We start from the raw sequence: 16,506 nt of genomic DNA, 5'->3' as shown, positions 1-16,506 counted from the left end.
CTCTCAGCAGTGAGAAGGTTTGTTCCAGCAGGGTTAACAGGGTTAATTTTGTGCTGCACCTACAAGCTTTCAAAACTGCACGCCAGCTTTGGTGAGCCCCGCCTGGTTTCATCCAGCTGTGACAGGATTTTGCCCTGAATGATTTCATCTATTTCTGCAGCTATGGCATTGCGATTTTATCTGGAAGAAAGGTGTTTACTTACTTGCTTTTAATTATTTATGGTAATGAAATAGTACCCATATCTCAACATTCTCCACGAAAATGAATACTTTCGTAGTTCGGATCTATGGCCATGAAAGAAAACACAGTTCCCCACTGTTGCTTGTGATGTTTATTTGTTTTTAACTTCAAAACACAGGTGATTTTCTCAAAACAAATAGAGTAATAGAGGAAATGAAGGCAGGCTCTCTTTGTAACTTTCCCAAGAAACACATCTTGAAAAGCATACTTTTGCAAAACAACTACATTTTAGCACACCCAGACAGTGAGATTCCAAAAAGTCATAAATAGCACTGAGGTTAGAAACCAATGTTGGGTTTTCCACTTCTTCCTTTTTATTTTTGTTTCCCCTTGTTTAACTTGCAAACAGCACTAAATGAACCCACAGTTTCCATGGCTAATACAAAGATATTTTTATAAAATTCTCTGAGTATGCAGTTAATTTCCAAGATGGGGAATTATAAAGATATACCTCCTCACTTTGATTCTGTAAAATCAGCTTTGTGGAATAATTTGATGTTATATCATCTGATCATCTTACTACTGATTTAATCCTACAGCTTAGCTATTTAGATTACCAGCCTTAATTGCTACCTAGTTATGTTTACCTAAAAGTAATTCTATTAATAAAAAACTTTCTTTAAGAGCAGCAGTGAAGTGTTAGATTATATTTTATAAATAGTGTTGATACCACATTTCATCAGTACTCTTAAAATCTGGTTTTTTTTTGTTTTTTTGTTCCCATTGCTTGTATAGAATCTCTTGCCCCACCTTAACAACCAGGTAGAAAAACAACCAGTTTGTAGACAGATCAGTAAAATTAAAGGCCTGAATCTGAATGCTCCAGCCAGGACCCCCTCATCAGGAAGGTAGGAATAATTCTGCAGACCAATGAGAGAAAGTATGATGCTTCTGCTCAGACTACAGTGACCAGAAAATGCCACGATCTACAAATCCCAGCACTTTCATAGCCACAGACAGAGCCAGGCACAGGTGATCAGACACACAGCCCTGCATGCCTGGGGCCCAAGAGCCTCACACCAGACATGCTTCTGATGCTTCTGTGCCCCCCAGGGAGCACAGGGCTTTGCCCACCACTTTACAGCCATGGAGCTGCAGTGGCTCCTCAGCAATCTCAGCAGGGAATGATTTCTATAGCCAGGGCTGGGCAGCACCACAGAGCTAAAATGATCCTCTGTGGCTGGGACTGTTGAAAAGGAAAAAGCATTTGGAAATAAAACTTCCTAATTAATAAAATTTGCAAACCTATTAGTTTTTTGCTAGCTAAAGCCTGCTCTTCACAAGTCAGTTGTCTGCTTCCTGTGTACATGTGAAAATTGAATGTTTCTGGCACCGGGTGTGCTGCCCACATTGTAATGTGCTTCATAGCATTTTGTACCTACACAGAAGGAAAGTATCGCTTGACCACCTGACTTGCTTGAGTTGTGCAGCCATCAGTGCTATAGCAAGAAACAGATGGACTGGGAATTAGGAAATCACTGAAGCACTGATCTGAAGAGGGTCTTCCTGAACACAAGGTGAGCACATGTGTTAAGTGGCTCCAAATCTTACAGTCTATCACATTCAATATCAGGGTTGTTAGATGGTGTATCAAGAATACCAAAATACACTTCCCTATTTGGTGGAGGTGGGGTGTTGGTTGGAGTTCCCACCCCAGAATCAGGGCTTGGTGCAGGGTGTACTACTCCTGCATACTTCTCTTCTTTCTGATAGGGCTCTTGCTGTTTTTGCTTGAGGTTTTTGAAACGCTTCAGCTTCACAGGGTCCTTGACTTCCTTGGCACAATGGAACAGGATGAAAATGTCCCTCCGAAATTTGGAGCTCATTCCAAAGTAGATAATGGGGTTGTAGAAACTGGCAGACTTAGCAAACAGACTGGCAAGGATGCTGGTGAGATTGGGCACAGGGTGGCCATAGGCAGACCATATGGAGATGACAGCATATGGTGACCATGCAATAATAAAGGCTGTGCAAATGACAATAGAAACCTATAAGATAGAAGAACAGTGTTAAATTGATTCTGGAAGACTAGCTCAGGGAAGCAATGCATTGGGAATAGTAGCTCAATGCTTGGCTGGAAGGGAAGCATGCACATTGTCCTGAGGGTATGGCTCACAGAATACAGGCAAGCAAAAGGTTTGATTTGATGGAGCAGGGTAGATCTAGAAGCCTGGCTTGGTCTAGAATATATCAGATTTTGTGATGGTTGAGTGCTTGAGCAATGCCTCACCTAATGGAATGAAAATAGCTACAGTCTCCTGTACATTTATATGAATTCAGAAGGTTTTGGCTAGACAAGTCAAAGTAAATTGAAAGCTCCACCATAACTTCTGCATGTGCTCAGAAGTAACATAACTTCTGGAAGAGGATATACCAAACCAAATTTTTGGTTTTGTATAATCCAGTTATTCAGATTGTTTTTTACATAGCATGAACATTAACCAGCTGATGGGAGGTAGGAGTTTCAAACAAACCTCGTATTCTTTACTGAGTTCAGACTCTGTAACTAGAGATAATAGAGAAATGAAATGCAACTGACTGGTTTTCTTCTCTGTTCTAGGTGAAACCAATTTTTTGAAAGATGAAAGTCATTGAGATAAATCCCACCCAAGAGGAAACCCAAACTCACCCTGGTGACATCCCGCTCCATTCTCCTCTGCCTGTCTGTGGGATCACCTAGTCCTGCTAATGTATGGCTTAGCTTGACAGTATTGATAATTGACACATATGAGAAGACCATGACAGTGACAGGTAGGAAAAAACAGCAGATAAAAATGGAGACAATGTAGGACTTGTAGATTGTTGAGAAGTTGGCTTTTGCCCAGTCTATCTCACATGTGCCATACATGCGATCTGGAAAGCAAAAATACATTGGTCAGCATTTTTAGAACACTTTTCTGCTTTTAAGCAATTAACTTATCAGTTCAAATGCTGAATTTCTGTTCTTTTAAGCACTAAAGAATGGATTAATATTTCTGATTTAATGAGTCTTGACATAATTACTACATAAACATTTTTCAAGACCAGCTAGACTGTAACAAGCTTTAATGCAAATTTTCATTCTGTCCAGTTTAGATTTCCAGTGCAAGTCCATAAGGCACAAACTGTTGTTGAGAGTAGAAATCTGTAATGCTTTATTAGAAAAAAAGCCTTTCATAATTTAGTTGGTTTGATGATCTTGAGTGTTACCTACTCTTACTTGTTGATCTTCTACATAGTAATGTCTGAAGATGAGCTCTGTACCAGCATAGCAGGAAGTTTTAAAGAGACAATATGCCAAATGTAAAAAGTCACTGCTTGTATAGCAAAGTAGGAAATAAAAATATTGAGGTTTTTAATACACACAAAAAGGAAATGAAATTTCTACTGTAGAAAGGGTGATGAAAGTAAAGTGATACAGCTAACAATAAAGATTCTGGGAAGATGCAACATAAATACTTCGAAAGACATGAGACCTTTTGCTGAATGGGAAGCATGCAGTTCTGCAGCTACAAAGGAGCTGCAGGCTCCTAAAAATGGGGTCAGGCAGATTGCATAATCTTGTGGGATTTACAAGAGGACACTGGCTGATCAGGTTCTTAAGGGAAAGGCAGTGGGGGTAAGGTGCAGTCTCTGCTTCAGTACTTTTGTGAGTTACAGTTGACTTCTTGGGACCCTCTGTGCTTGTGAATGTGTCCTGATAGAAATCTTGAGTTCAAAGCATTAGTGCTTTGCTACAGATTGTGAGTTGTTGGGGTTTCTTTTAAGTGGAAAAATATTATTTTTCTGAGAGTTTTGGCAGCAAAATGAATTACAAATAGACGAAGCATGAACCAATATTATGTAAATCAAGTATTAACCAGTCCTGGAGATATAATACAGGTGAAGTTTGACTGACTTAGCAACAGATCTCTCCCTGACATCCAGTAGTACTTCTGAGGAAAAAAAAATAATCCCTTAATTTACTCACAGGTGATAGGAGGCTTAGACAGGATGAATTATGGGTGGAAAAGATTAAAATCTCTTTTATGATTCTCATCAAAAAGAGCCTCAGTATTTTTATCACTAAAAGCTTAAAGTGATGCTCTCTGGATATATTCAGTATTAGAAATGGATTTTTGTCTCCTTTGCCCTTTTCATCAGTATACCTGAAGATTCAAAAAGATAGTCATAAAATGTGGCTTAATTCCAGGTTTCTGGTTTATGAAAGCTTTCATCCGAAAACTGGAAGCAGCCTCCTGGTGACATGAAAAGAAAATCCTGCAGAATTTCTATGAGTTGGAATTCAGAGCTGTGTTTCCCTCCCCCTGCAGGGACATTGGCAAAGGGAATTTTAAAAATCAGTGGGGTCCTGGGGACCCCTGCAGCTGCTGTGCAGAACTGAGGGATCTGAGGTGCTGTGCTCTGCTTTTACCTGCCCTCTGCTTCACTCTCTGAGGCTGGACTTGCCATTTCTGGGCTCCCACAGCTCCACAGATGCCCTCAATGGAAATGTGTTCAGAGTCAGCCCAAAAAACTTGAATTGTTGCAATTCTCAGCAGAAATAAGAGCTCCCAGAAGTGGTCTTGAAGACAACTGTCAGGTAATTGAGTCCAAGCTACAAACAGGATTTAGGTGGGCACTTGGTTTCCCTGACCAAGTGATGCCCAAGAAGCCCCTGATTTCAGTTTAAGGCCAAAAAAGGACATAAGAAATACTTCAACAAATGAAAAGCTAAAAAGATTAATGTAAAAATAAAACACGTATCAAGATACACAGGAAATGACCAGTACAAATCCCTCAAGTATATGACACATCCAGAGTGCAAAAACATGACATAAAATTAGAGCAGTCTAATGAATAGTTTGTTTCTGTCACTAACAGTAGGTCCATTGAGACTGGTAACATTTTGGTTTGGAAAGGACAGAAAATCCAACAAATCCTAGAAATTGATGCTCCTCTCACACCCATACCTCAAAGGTCCAGAGATACCTCAAAGTTTATGTATTTATTAAGTAAGAGGATATATTCACAGAGTTGTTTTAATGTCTTTGCAGGCTTAATCACTCCTCAAAGGGTGCTAAATGCCTACAGAACCCAGGCAGGTAACTGCTGGACAAAGTCAGTGACATGATTTCAGTTCCTAGCACTCCTGTTTCATTACTGTTTGTTCCTAGAAGTTTGTTTTGTTGAATTTTTAGAGGCTTAATTTTTGACAATTTTCCAACCTTTCTCTATGAGGAAATTTTGTGGTGTGAGAATATCTGTTGGTCACTGAATTACCACAGTGTTCCCTATTCAGTTTTTTTTCTTTTTTCCCTCCTTCCTTTTTGGTATGGCCAGATCCTGCACCCTAATCACTTCTTGGACTGACAAACTTTCTGACATCTGATGCTGCTGCTATGTTAGTTTTTGTATTTTCAACAAACTTTGTCACCAGATCTTTCTGGCTGGTCTTATTACAGTTTCAATTTTAACTTGCTGGAACTTGCATTCTTTTCTAGTTTCCTAATCTTGACAGTTATTGAAGGATTTCTTTTGATAGTTTCCTTTCTCTCACTGCTTAACTATGCCAAATATTTCTGGTCTCTCTTTCTTTTTCACAAGTAATATGCACTTGGTCCAATTCTTTCCTGGGATATCTTCCAAAAAAATCTCCTTAGAGCTTATACCAAAGCAGGCAACACTCTGCATGCATGTCATGCATCATGAATGATTTTCTCAGATCCACTGATAATTGGCCTGTTTTATCACAAAGAGCAAGAAAGGTAAATATCTTTGTCCAGTTAAGTGGAGAGGTGACAAATAAGTACAACTGAAAGATACCTGTTACCTGTATAACTTCCCCAGCCAAGTAATGGAGCTGCTGACCAGAAGAAAGCTGCTACCCAAATGAGAACCAGAGCCACTGTCATACTGCTGTTGCTGATGCAGTGACCTGCAATGCATGATTTAGTCAGAAAATAATGTCTAGAAAGACTAATATATCTCTGAAATCTACATGCACTCCTATAGCAACAGCTACGAAGAAAAATACAGTTATTTAAAAAAATATGAAGACAAAAAAAAGATTATTCATAAGGAAAACTTAAGTTTGAAAGGATCTGTCAAGACCATTTGTGAACTGTGGAAAGAATGACTTTTAAGCAGGAGATGATGTGTTTGTTGACCACTGCAGAATTATCAAGTTCTAAGATAAAATCATGTTTTGCAATTTTGTAAAAAGCAGGAAACAGTTGTTTGTTAAATTATACATAGAAAAAAACAGGATAAGTCTAAATTCAGAGGATTTTCTTATTTGCTTTTAGGTTTTCCCTGTTAAAAAGGAGAAAAATACATTAGATGCTCAAACTAGATTAGCTGTTCAGTACAAATCAATTAATTTGTCATCGTGGTTCTTTCCTTGTTTACTTGGGGAATAGTTGTGCATCCACCAGTCTCTGTTAATCAACATTTCTGTAAACTTACACTGGGTTCTTGTTCAGGTTTCCTCAAGAGGCAAACATAACTTACATACATCCTCAGATGAGCTTGTGCTACAGTTTGGCAAAAGAGAAATATGAGTGTTATATATTATTTCTAGAAGCTCTGAGAGCAGTTTTTCATAAATATTAACTTCAGCAAGTCTATCATTACAACAAATTGCAAAAGAACTTCCTGTGGGGGAAAAAAAGTCCCTGCAGAAGTTATTTTCACAGCTAATACTACTCATGCTGGTAGAGAGAAAAAACACATATGATGCATTCACTGTGTTTATATATGCTTTGCCAGTGAGCATTATTAGATTCCCACCTGAAAGGCACTGCAAGGCATAAAAAAGGCATAAAAATTGATAATATATTATCTATGCATAGGTGAAAGGAAGACTAGGGAAAATTTCTAGAAGTCAAAGTTTTCAGCAGGTCCAGAATGAATGGTAAAGAAAAGTTTCTTCTCATCCTGTGAAAAAGAGAGTGTGGGTTGACTGTGGGGATGTAAAGAGGCACAAAGGCAAAGGAGTGGATGAGTTGGTGTTTGTATAGTCTTGCTGATGAGGACTTCACAGGACAGGAAACATGTAAAAGGCTTCAGGCCAGATTTGTACAGTGAAATGCTCACATGCCTTTACAGAAGCATGAGGTTAATACCAAAAGTTAATAAATGAAATTAGAAAAGAAACCAAAACCAAACCAAACAATAAAAACAAACAGAAAGCTTTAGTACAAGGTTTCTAGCATTGGAGAGAGTAATGAGCAGTGGTTGTTTGAGACATTTAAGTTACAGATCAATAGGGCAATAGAGGAAGGAATGTGGGTGCAAGGCTATGGTGATGATGCTTTTTTAGACATGGGAAGCAGGGACAATCCAGGCAGAGTTGGGTCATGGTCAGTTCTGAGGACCCTGGGAATAGTTTTCATCTCCTGTGGTGTGACACTGTCCACTGAGAGGAGGCCAGGGCAGCATGAGGAGATGTCAGGCTGTGCACTGCTACAAAAGCTGGAGGCAATGTGTGCAAACTGAATGTTCCCAGGTGCCCCTAAAGCAGCCCCTGATGCCTGCTGTGTGCATACCTTGGAAACCCCCCATGGAACTTGAAAACATTTCTGTGCAGGGCAGCCCTCTGAACCAAGGATCTTATCAATGATTGGAAACATCTCAAACATAATCTCATAGAAAATGAAATCTGTTACTGACAGTGAGATCCAGACAATGATGGATGCATCACTTAGGAGAAATTTAAGTTGCATTTTGAGGAACACAGAGGGTCAGCAGGACCTGAGGTATCTTTGGCACGAGAATGAATGGGGCTAAACATGGTGGCTGAAGTGCACTGGTAATACTTTGGCTCTTATTGGGGTTGTCCCTGACGGATTCTATACAAACTTGTTTGTAATGTAAAAGAACATAATGTAAATGTTATGTTCTGGTTTCCAATACATTTGATTCATATTTGATACATCCTGTGACTGAAAGAAAGGCAGATTTGCACCAGATTCAATGAAGGCAGAGCTGGACCTGCCTTTATTCCTTACCTCTCTCAGGATGGCAGCCTTTGATGTACCGAGTCACACTGATTACTGTAAGGGTATTAATGCTGGCCAGGCCAAAGAGAAGTGTCAGGAAGCCATCAATCTGAAAAACAAAGCAGTGCAGGATGCTCTCTTACTGCAGAGACCTGAAGAGGAAAAGAACCACAGCAACTGCTCGTTTTTTGCATCTTAATGCTCTTGAAAGTTTTTCTAGAAACTCATCCATGGGGGAAATATAAAATGTCAGGTGCAGTTATCTTCTATAGGATCACTGAGCAAGTAAATGTCCAAAATTATGTAAGTGGTCTGTCATATATATATAAAAAAACAAGCAAACACACCCTTACATCTATGCTTTCCCGAAATGACTTGCCAAATGAAGGAGAAAAGGATTAAACTGAAAAGAGGAAAAGCCCTGAATAGGCAAAATCACACTGGATGCAGCTGCCCTGCTTAGGCAGAACAAACGTGCAAACTAAACCATTTAAATTTAGGTCACAGAGGGGAGAACAGGCTTGGCTGAGTAAGAAAAGCTTTAAAAAAATAATAAATAAAACCTTAGGAATCTAAATTGATCCAATAGATTCAGTCTCAGTGCTGGTGCTACTGCCTGCCTGCTATTTATTAAGCCCTGATCCTCACCATCCCTGGCTAAGGGGGGCAGAGCCACACAGCTCCGTGGGCCCCCACTGATGGCAGCATCTCAGCCATGTATGCGTGGGATGGGAACAACCCTGAGAGCTTCACTTACTTAGGGGACAGGAAGGAAGAAGCTGGAGATGTAGTGGAGGTGGATGTAGCACTATATGAGTGGGAAACAAGGCAGGCAAAATGCTGAGGGCAGTCCTTTGGAAAGCCTTGCAATGGAACACCACACAACCCAGAGCAGAGAAGCTCCTGGAGGTGCCACTTTTACACTGAGTGAAGCCCAAATATTTAGGAAGTGTCTCTGAGCTGTAACTTGGCATTCCAGGAGTAAAATTATCAGTGGAAAGGCACATCATTATTCTACAGAGAACAAGCTCTGTCTTTGTGTGAACGGGTGCAGCTCCTGTAGAATTCAGTTTATCCCAGTACCCAATCTGGGGCTTTAATGCAGGCTTAACACTGAGACTATGGCAGATTGCATAAACAAAATTGGGTTAAAGGTTAAGAAAGGGCTGCTCCATCATGTCTTTCACTGGCATTTTTTTCTTGCTACAGACACGCTATATTGACTTTTCCTAATGCTAGCTTTTTACAAACACACCTCAATTTATATCCATGCAAGACTTGCTACCACAACAATCTACATCCAAATGTTTACCACCTACACTCAGGTTGTGCTTGGTGTATAAATGCAACTATTTTTGCACCAGAAAACACATCCTTAGATGTCTCAGCTACTTGCTGAAAGCTGCTGAATTTAGCCCACTGTGTGCTGTGGAGATTGATGTAATACCTGGATATGCAAATGTGCTCTGCATTTCATCTACCTCATTGATGCCAACAGCTGCCACTTCTCCATTTGCTCTAACTGGGCTTGTAAATGTAGAAAACAACATGACCAAGGACTGCTGAGAAACCATGCTGCATATGATTAAGCAATTGAATTAGTCATTAGTATTTTTCAAAGTGATGCAAAGAAACACATGGAAATTCAGCCTAAAGAGCTATGAATACTAAAGCAGTAGGATACATTTCTTAACGTTTATCAGTTTCCCCTTCTATGCTGAAACTGCTTTGAATTTTTTTGGTGTCTGTTTTATTACCTGCAGATGTGACCATTATTCCTTCACCCCCAATTCCCTGATGTCAGAACAAAGAGAGACAATCACATCAAGTGATTAGGTCAAACAGCCCTTGAGAGCACTTACAGGGGAGGAAAGCAAGTCTAAAAATACACCCTGGCTCTTGACCATTTAAGCTGAAACTGTCACCTTAAGAAAGAACAAGCCAAAATGTTTCCTTTGCAGTGGTGCCTTGCTAAGAAACCTTCGGCTTTACCCAGAACAATCTAATTCATAGGATGGAGCCTATGAATCAGTGCCATGTATCATTTTCACACTATTTCATAACATCCTTTAAGCACATCAAAATGCTGTTGCTTCTCACAGTGTGTGGGCTGTCATCAGACATTTGACCAGGACCATATGGCTGGTAAATGGATCAAGTGGCAGCACTCTCCTGGGGGTAGCTGTGCTACCTACTCCCCTGCCAGCCAGTCTGGGTGGGCCAGGGACAGGGGGAAATGCCATGGAGGAGAGGGAGCTCTGCAGATGACAAATGTGCTGTTATGAAATGAATAAAGGAGGTGAATGAGGTGGCTCTCGTGCTGCAGATCAGCCTATACAGAGGCCGGGGCATCTGGAACATTAAAACATAAGAGAGCATCCAACAGGGTTAGGGCTGCCTTGGGAGTAGGAGCCTCAAACCAGAATGTCCCTGCCAAAGTCCTGTAGGTGACAAGTTAGCTACTGAGTCTGGACACGTATGTGCTATTTTCCAGCAAGTCTACTTGTTCTGCAACACTTTTATATTGCTGTCACTTAGACATATATCTTTAGAAGAAAAAATGGGATCTTACTGTAGCTGTTGTAAGCCTACTGCGGAAGAAAGATCTTTGCCACTTTTTCTGCTCCTGAACAGATAACACTGACTAGATAGCAAGCAAAGTCACCACTTAGAACCCAAAGTAGTTAGCAACAGAAAAACTGCTTTAGCATAGTCCCAGTTTCTATTGGCAGAACTATTAATACATATAGGTAACAAAAATATACTATATTCTCACTTTTCTGCATCTTTACAGATACACAGAATGACAGCCAAGGAAGTACTAGAATTGTACAGTTAATTATCTTTGAAGATTGATGCTTTCCCTTGCCTAGTCCTGGTTTTCCTTTTTTTTTTTTTTTTTTTTTTTTTTTTATCCTACTCCCCAGCCAGCTCTCAACTTCCACAGTCATATTTCCTCCATTTTTCTGTAATGCAATTTTGTCCTTCCTGTTATTAATTATGATCAAATAGTAGCAATGCTAATAGGAAACAGTGAATTCTGACATAAACAAAGTTGATTGTATGGTACCTATGATCCACTAACTTTCCTTTTTAGACATTAAGAAACAGGAGTAGATTGGCAGTTTTAAAAACTTTTATCTCCTCAGTGCTAGCTCAGTATTACTCTCTTGGCTGCACAGATACTCCTGGAACTTGTTCATTATCTTTCTGTTGCCTGGAAGCTCAGACACAACTGAAGCAAAGGCATTTCTGTTTTGTGCTTGTGGCTGATTTTAAATCTCACACTTCTTGGTGTACTATTTACAAACCACAATATATAAAGCTCCTACTGCATGCAAATTCATTTCTTAAGCTTTGGATCAACACAGGGAGGGTCAGGAATCCCCTGTGCACTATCAAATTTTTAGCTATGAGCTTGGGTGTTCCCCAATTTTGTGACCTTTAGTACTTATGCATGTCTGATGAATTCATAAGAGCTGCCTTAATTTAAAGCAGACAGAGTGAAATATAAACTGTTGTTCTTATTATTGGACTAATCAAGGTTTAATGGCACCAAGGCAGATTGCCAAAATATCTATTAAATTTCACCCTATGTTGAAATATTGACCTCACCAGCCAGCAAGGCTGCATTGCTCCCTCCTCTGGCCAACTGCTGAATGTGTTGCAATTTTCTTAGGTCCATTTGTTGCCCTTCAGAACCACAAAGTCCTGTCTTTCTCTTCTATTAAATATGAGATAAAGCACAGGAAAAGAAAAAAAAATTTAAATAGAGATTATTTTTGTCTTGCACATATTTAAAGTGATCACAATAAGCTGTCTCAGAATGTTTTTTTGAATACAGGTCAGGTTATTCCAAGATCACAATATAAATAGATAATGGCAATAAACTTCTTGCAACCTCAAAAGACAAAAAAGCACCTAAATCAGTCATTAAGAAATGCATTTGGATAAAACCAATGTAGAAACCTTAAACAGAGTATTTTTTAGAATTTAATATATTCTTATAGTTCATAGTAAGTGGAAAAATATTCCATTTGAGTCTAATAGCAACATAATTCTCCTATCTCTTCAATATATCAATAATGTGTCAACTGGACTACAGTAACATTTCTGTCAAATGGAAAGACTGCCAAGGTTCATAATTAAAATCAGTCTTCCTGGGAGACTACTTAAAACTCCCAAGGCATAGTGTTACTAAAGCACTCACATTGTTAATTTAGAATTTACTACAATAAATGAAGTGAAAAGGACTTCTCATTTACCACAGTTTCCAAAAGGGTTTCTGCTTTGCTCTGCTGTGGTTGCATTCTGCTTTTTAAAATGTTTCAGCAGGCTTCAAGGGTGGCTCTTAGAGGTGATTACATTAACTCAAACCACCAGAGCTCTCTGACACAAACTACACTTCATTTTCTAAAAATAACAAGTACTGACATGCTGCAGGGTTAGATAGCTTAAACCATTAAGTGACAGCATCCAACACTCTGTTTTGCATTCACCAACTTATGAGGCCTTTTTTGCTGATAGTACATATTTTAAAGATAGGAAAAATATGAATGCAAGATTTAGGCTTTGTGATTCTGTGTGCATGTATGTAATGACATTAACTAGACTATGCAGTTCAATGTACATTTAATACCAGATATTAGTACATGCAGATCAGGCTTTAGTGATGTTAGGGAATCCACAATAAATCTATGTGTTTGTAGCTAGTTTAGCTTTATATCCTGGGTTAATCAAATGAGATTGAACATATACTTCCTTTGGGTTAATTTGTAGCTATTGAAGTTGTAGCCCTCTCAGGTCACAATTTATTCTCATAGCAGTGCATGCCCCTATTAGCAAGCACAACTAGGAATGCAGGAGCCCAAGCAAGTGCACATCATTTAACAAATAGAAATTTATCCCAGAATTTCCTTCTACAGACTCATCATTTTATAATCCAACTTCAAGTGCCCCACCTCCACATACTGAGGATCTCCTGGTTTCCAGCTCTGGGTTGATGCATTGGGACCATGACAGGTTTTATGTCTCTCCTGGCCTGTTTTATGTCTCTTCCTGGGGAGGAAGCAACCAAGCATGTAGCAACCAAGCATGTGGTACCAACACATTATCCAGATACAGTGGAAAGGTTCCCATCTTCAGGTTAAATGCTGTATTGCCACTATGTTTCTGTGCATTACTCAGCAGGAAAATTAAGAATCAGTAGATGGGATTCTCTAGTGTTGTCCTCTGGGAACATCCATGCTATACTGTGTAAAACTCCTTTCAGTGGGCCTGAACGAAAACTCCTCTCCACTTTGGTGATATTAATTCAGAGATTTCTTGTTTACAGCAGCACTATTAATATAAACAAATAAAAGAAGAAAACAGTCTCATGAGTCACCTGTCTTCTCTTGACATTTCCCCAGAAAGCAAGGCTTGGCTTTGTGGCCAGTGGTCATCCTACCCCAATAACTCAGGTCCATTAACATCAGAAAATCTTGGTAAATATTTCTGGAGGCTCACACATGTCTCAAGGGAAGCAGAGGTCCTACTGTTCATAGGTTCTGCCAGGACAACCCAGAGATTACAAGTGGCCCTCCCAAGTTCTCCAAAGTACAATTTGCCTGTGCTGTTTCCCAGCAAGAAGGAATCTGCTTAAGTAGCCACCACCAGCTTAATACAAAGTTGTCTCTGACTGCTGGCTGAATGCCTACCAGTGAACTTACTCTTCTGCTCATGAAGTTCTTAAGCACAGAGTAGGGCAGGATAGTGATGGCACTGGCTTAGACATTAAGTGGCCAAGCCAAGTACAGACTGTTCCTGAAAGCCTGAAAAAGCTGCATGGCTACTAGGAGACATCCTCTTAGGATTATACTCTTGGTTTCTCTGGCTCCTGTACCAAAGTAACCAGAGAAACAAAAGAGAACTGATTTTTCCCAAGAGAAATCTTCTTACCCATTCCTGAAAGGGGTAGAAGCTATAAGGGTCTTTACATCACCAATTGTGTATGAGAAGCTGGACCTCACAGCTCCTAATAGGAGAGTCACACATGCTTCCAAGAAGTCCTGAGAGCCTGTGGGGAGCCTGGAGGAAAGTGTAAAAGATAAAATTTTTGTCTTAAGGAGACATCTGGAAAGCCACAAAGTGTAATGTCATCCCTTCTTCAGGGATAGTAGTATGGAGATGCCGGATGTTGTGGCATATACAGCCCATTGCAAGCAACAGTCATCCTGTCATTTGTTCAGCCAGTACAGGACAAGGGTCAGGACCTGAACTGCTTCCTACACATAAGTGGTGTGCAGACTTACAGCATCGTGTATTTGTGAAACAGAAGATCAGTTAATGTGAGGTAGGGCTATTTAAGATACTTACAGATATGATCAGAGTAATTTTGCTTAAGAGTCAGTGAGAGGAAGTGGCACACAGGGAGGAGCCAGAAGAAAATTAATTACTCATTCCTGTGGTGAGAAGATCTTGAGAAGTGAAGGTGATTGACAGCAGTTTTTGAGAGAAGACATTTCATCCCTTAGACACACACAACAGCACAGAGGAATGATGATGGCTACCATTTTCCACGTAAGGAAATAGGAAAAGGATGTTTCAAAGCTCTTGAGAGGAAAAGCTGGAGCATGGATCAGGCTCTGGAAACTCCTGGTTCTGTGGGAGCACAACCAGGCAACCTATGCCCTTCCCAGGCATCCAGGTGTCTGGTTTGATGCAGTGCCTGGGTGGCATGGGAGAGGCTGTTTCAGACTTGTTAAGCAAGGAAACAGATAGTTGGAGCATTCATATTTTTTCAGCTACCAAATACATACCTTCCCTAATTTATTGCAATTGGCTGAAGAAATGAAATTTTTCAGGAAAATGAGGGAGAATTCATGGCAAATGAATACTGGAACTTCCCTGCAGTTACACTGAAGTGATCTTCTGTGTCAGTAATGATTCTGCTTGTGCAGTGGAACATTTTTTCCCATTCTTCCCTGCAGATGAACTAATTTTCTCATTAAAATATAGCTCACAGATGTCTACACAAGTTGCTTTTACCTCTTTAACTGCAGCGTGCACACTCTTCAGATTATAACAGGGTGAACCAGAAATAAAGAAATAGGGAAGATTAATACCTCTGCAATATTATTTTTTTTTTTTCAACATTCAGGTCTTTTATGCAAGGAAACAAGAATGAGAATACATTCATATTTTTTCCAGAAAAAAAATTCTGTCTCAAATATCTAGATGAGGAAGATTTTTGCAGCACAGGCAAAGTAAAGGACACTCTCTTTTTTTTGAATTTGCTCTATAGATCAGCCTCCGCATCCTACCTCTCACAGTGAATCAGTGTGCTGAACACAGAGCTAATGTTACACAGCTTTTCTTCAGCACCTCTAACACCTGTTTTATCTGTTAATGCTCTTAGTGCCAATTACATGATTTGACTTTGGGTTATTTTCATCTTAGAGAAATGTCAGGTGTGACAGGCTATGTATAAGTAAAATCTCAGCAAACTCACACCATAGTACACTGTTAGGGTAGCCAATAATGATTTTTCACTCCCTTCTCATTTAATTTCTTTTAACATCTTATAGGTAGGTAGCCAAGCATTGCCAACTGAGCAGACATTCCTGTGCTATTACAGTTTGAGAAAAAAAAATCTGGTTTCTTCTGACCCAGCCTCAGTCTTTAAGCTACATGCTTGGACACTGGGATATACAGCAGTACTACTTGATATTTCACACCATGCAAGACTGAGCTAGCTCAGACTTTGGATGGGAAAGCTCTCCCAAATTTAGCCTGCTGCAGAAAGCCATGCTGAGGATGGATGATGGTACTCCTGTAACATGCTTTCTGCCTCCTCTGAGCACAGGTACAGATGACCTTGAGGTGGGTTTGCACAGGCTGTTCCCCACAGAAAGAGAGGGAGGAGGAAAAACATGGAAAACCCTTCAAGGGCTCTCAGATGTGGGCAAGGAGAGTTACTGCAACCATCACTACAACTCCCAGTAGCTATCTGGGAGGGAGGGTGAATGGGAGCAAATCTTTATCCACCTTGACAGATGTTGTTAGGGGTAAGGAATTAGCAGATTTGTCTGGGTTTTATGTGTGAGAGCTCTGTGGTTAGCAGAATACTCACATGGATGGCTGCTGGGAAGAATGAGAGGCAGAGGCACCCAAGCAAAGGGTGCTTAAGTGAAAGCAGAATCATTTGGTGAAGGAAAAATGAATGAATGGTGGAGCACATAAACGAGTAGTTACACTGGAAGAAGCTTGACAAAGAATGTACATACAAACTGGGCAGCAGCAATGCTGACTGCTGTTTTCTTC

At 40.0% G+C, this 16,506-nt stretch overlaps 1 protein-coding gene across 2 annotated transcripts in view; it reads right to left on the bottom strand.

Moving 5' to 3' along the window:
• Positions 1–314: 314 nt before the first annotated feature.
• Positions 315–16,506, bottom strand: part of LOC139794072 (visual pigment-like receptor peropsin) — a 30,099-nt gene continuing 13,907 nt past the window's right edge. Inside the window, exons 3-6 of one of the 2 annotated variants that reach the window (XM_071739161.1) lie at positions 8,212–8,311; positions 6,033–6,137; positions 2,871–3,094; positions 315–2,229 (exon numbers count right to left, since the gene is read on the bottom strand). In XM_071739161.1, coding sequence (XP_071595262.1) covers positions 1,789–2,229; positions 2,871–3,094; positions 6,033–6,137; positions 8,212–8,311 — 870 coding nt within the window. In that variant the 3' untranslated portion in view covers positions 315–1,788. The remainder of the gene's footprint in view (positions 2,230–2,870; positions 3,095–6,032; positions 6,138–8,211; positions 8,312–16,506) is intronic. The other variant, XM_071739162.1, reaches the window with a different exon arrangement.

Source organism: Heliangelus exortis, chromosome 3 (assembly GCF_036169615.1).
Source record: "Heliangelus exortis chromosome 3, bHelExo1.hap1, whole genome shotgun sequence".
Classification (NCBI taxonomy): domain Eukaryota; kingdom Metazoa; phylum Chordata; class Aves; order Apodiformes; family Trochilidae; genus Heliangelus; species Heliangelus exortis.
Note: the sequence above shows the minus strand (reverse complement) of the source record. Positions and strands in the feature narration are given on the sequence as shown.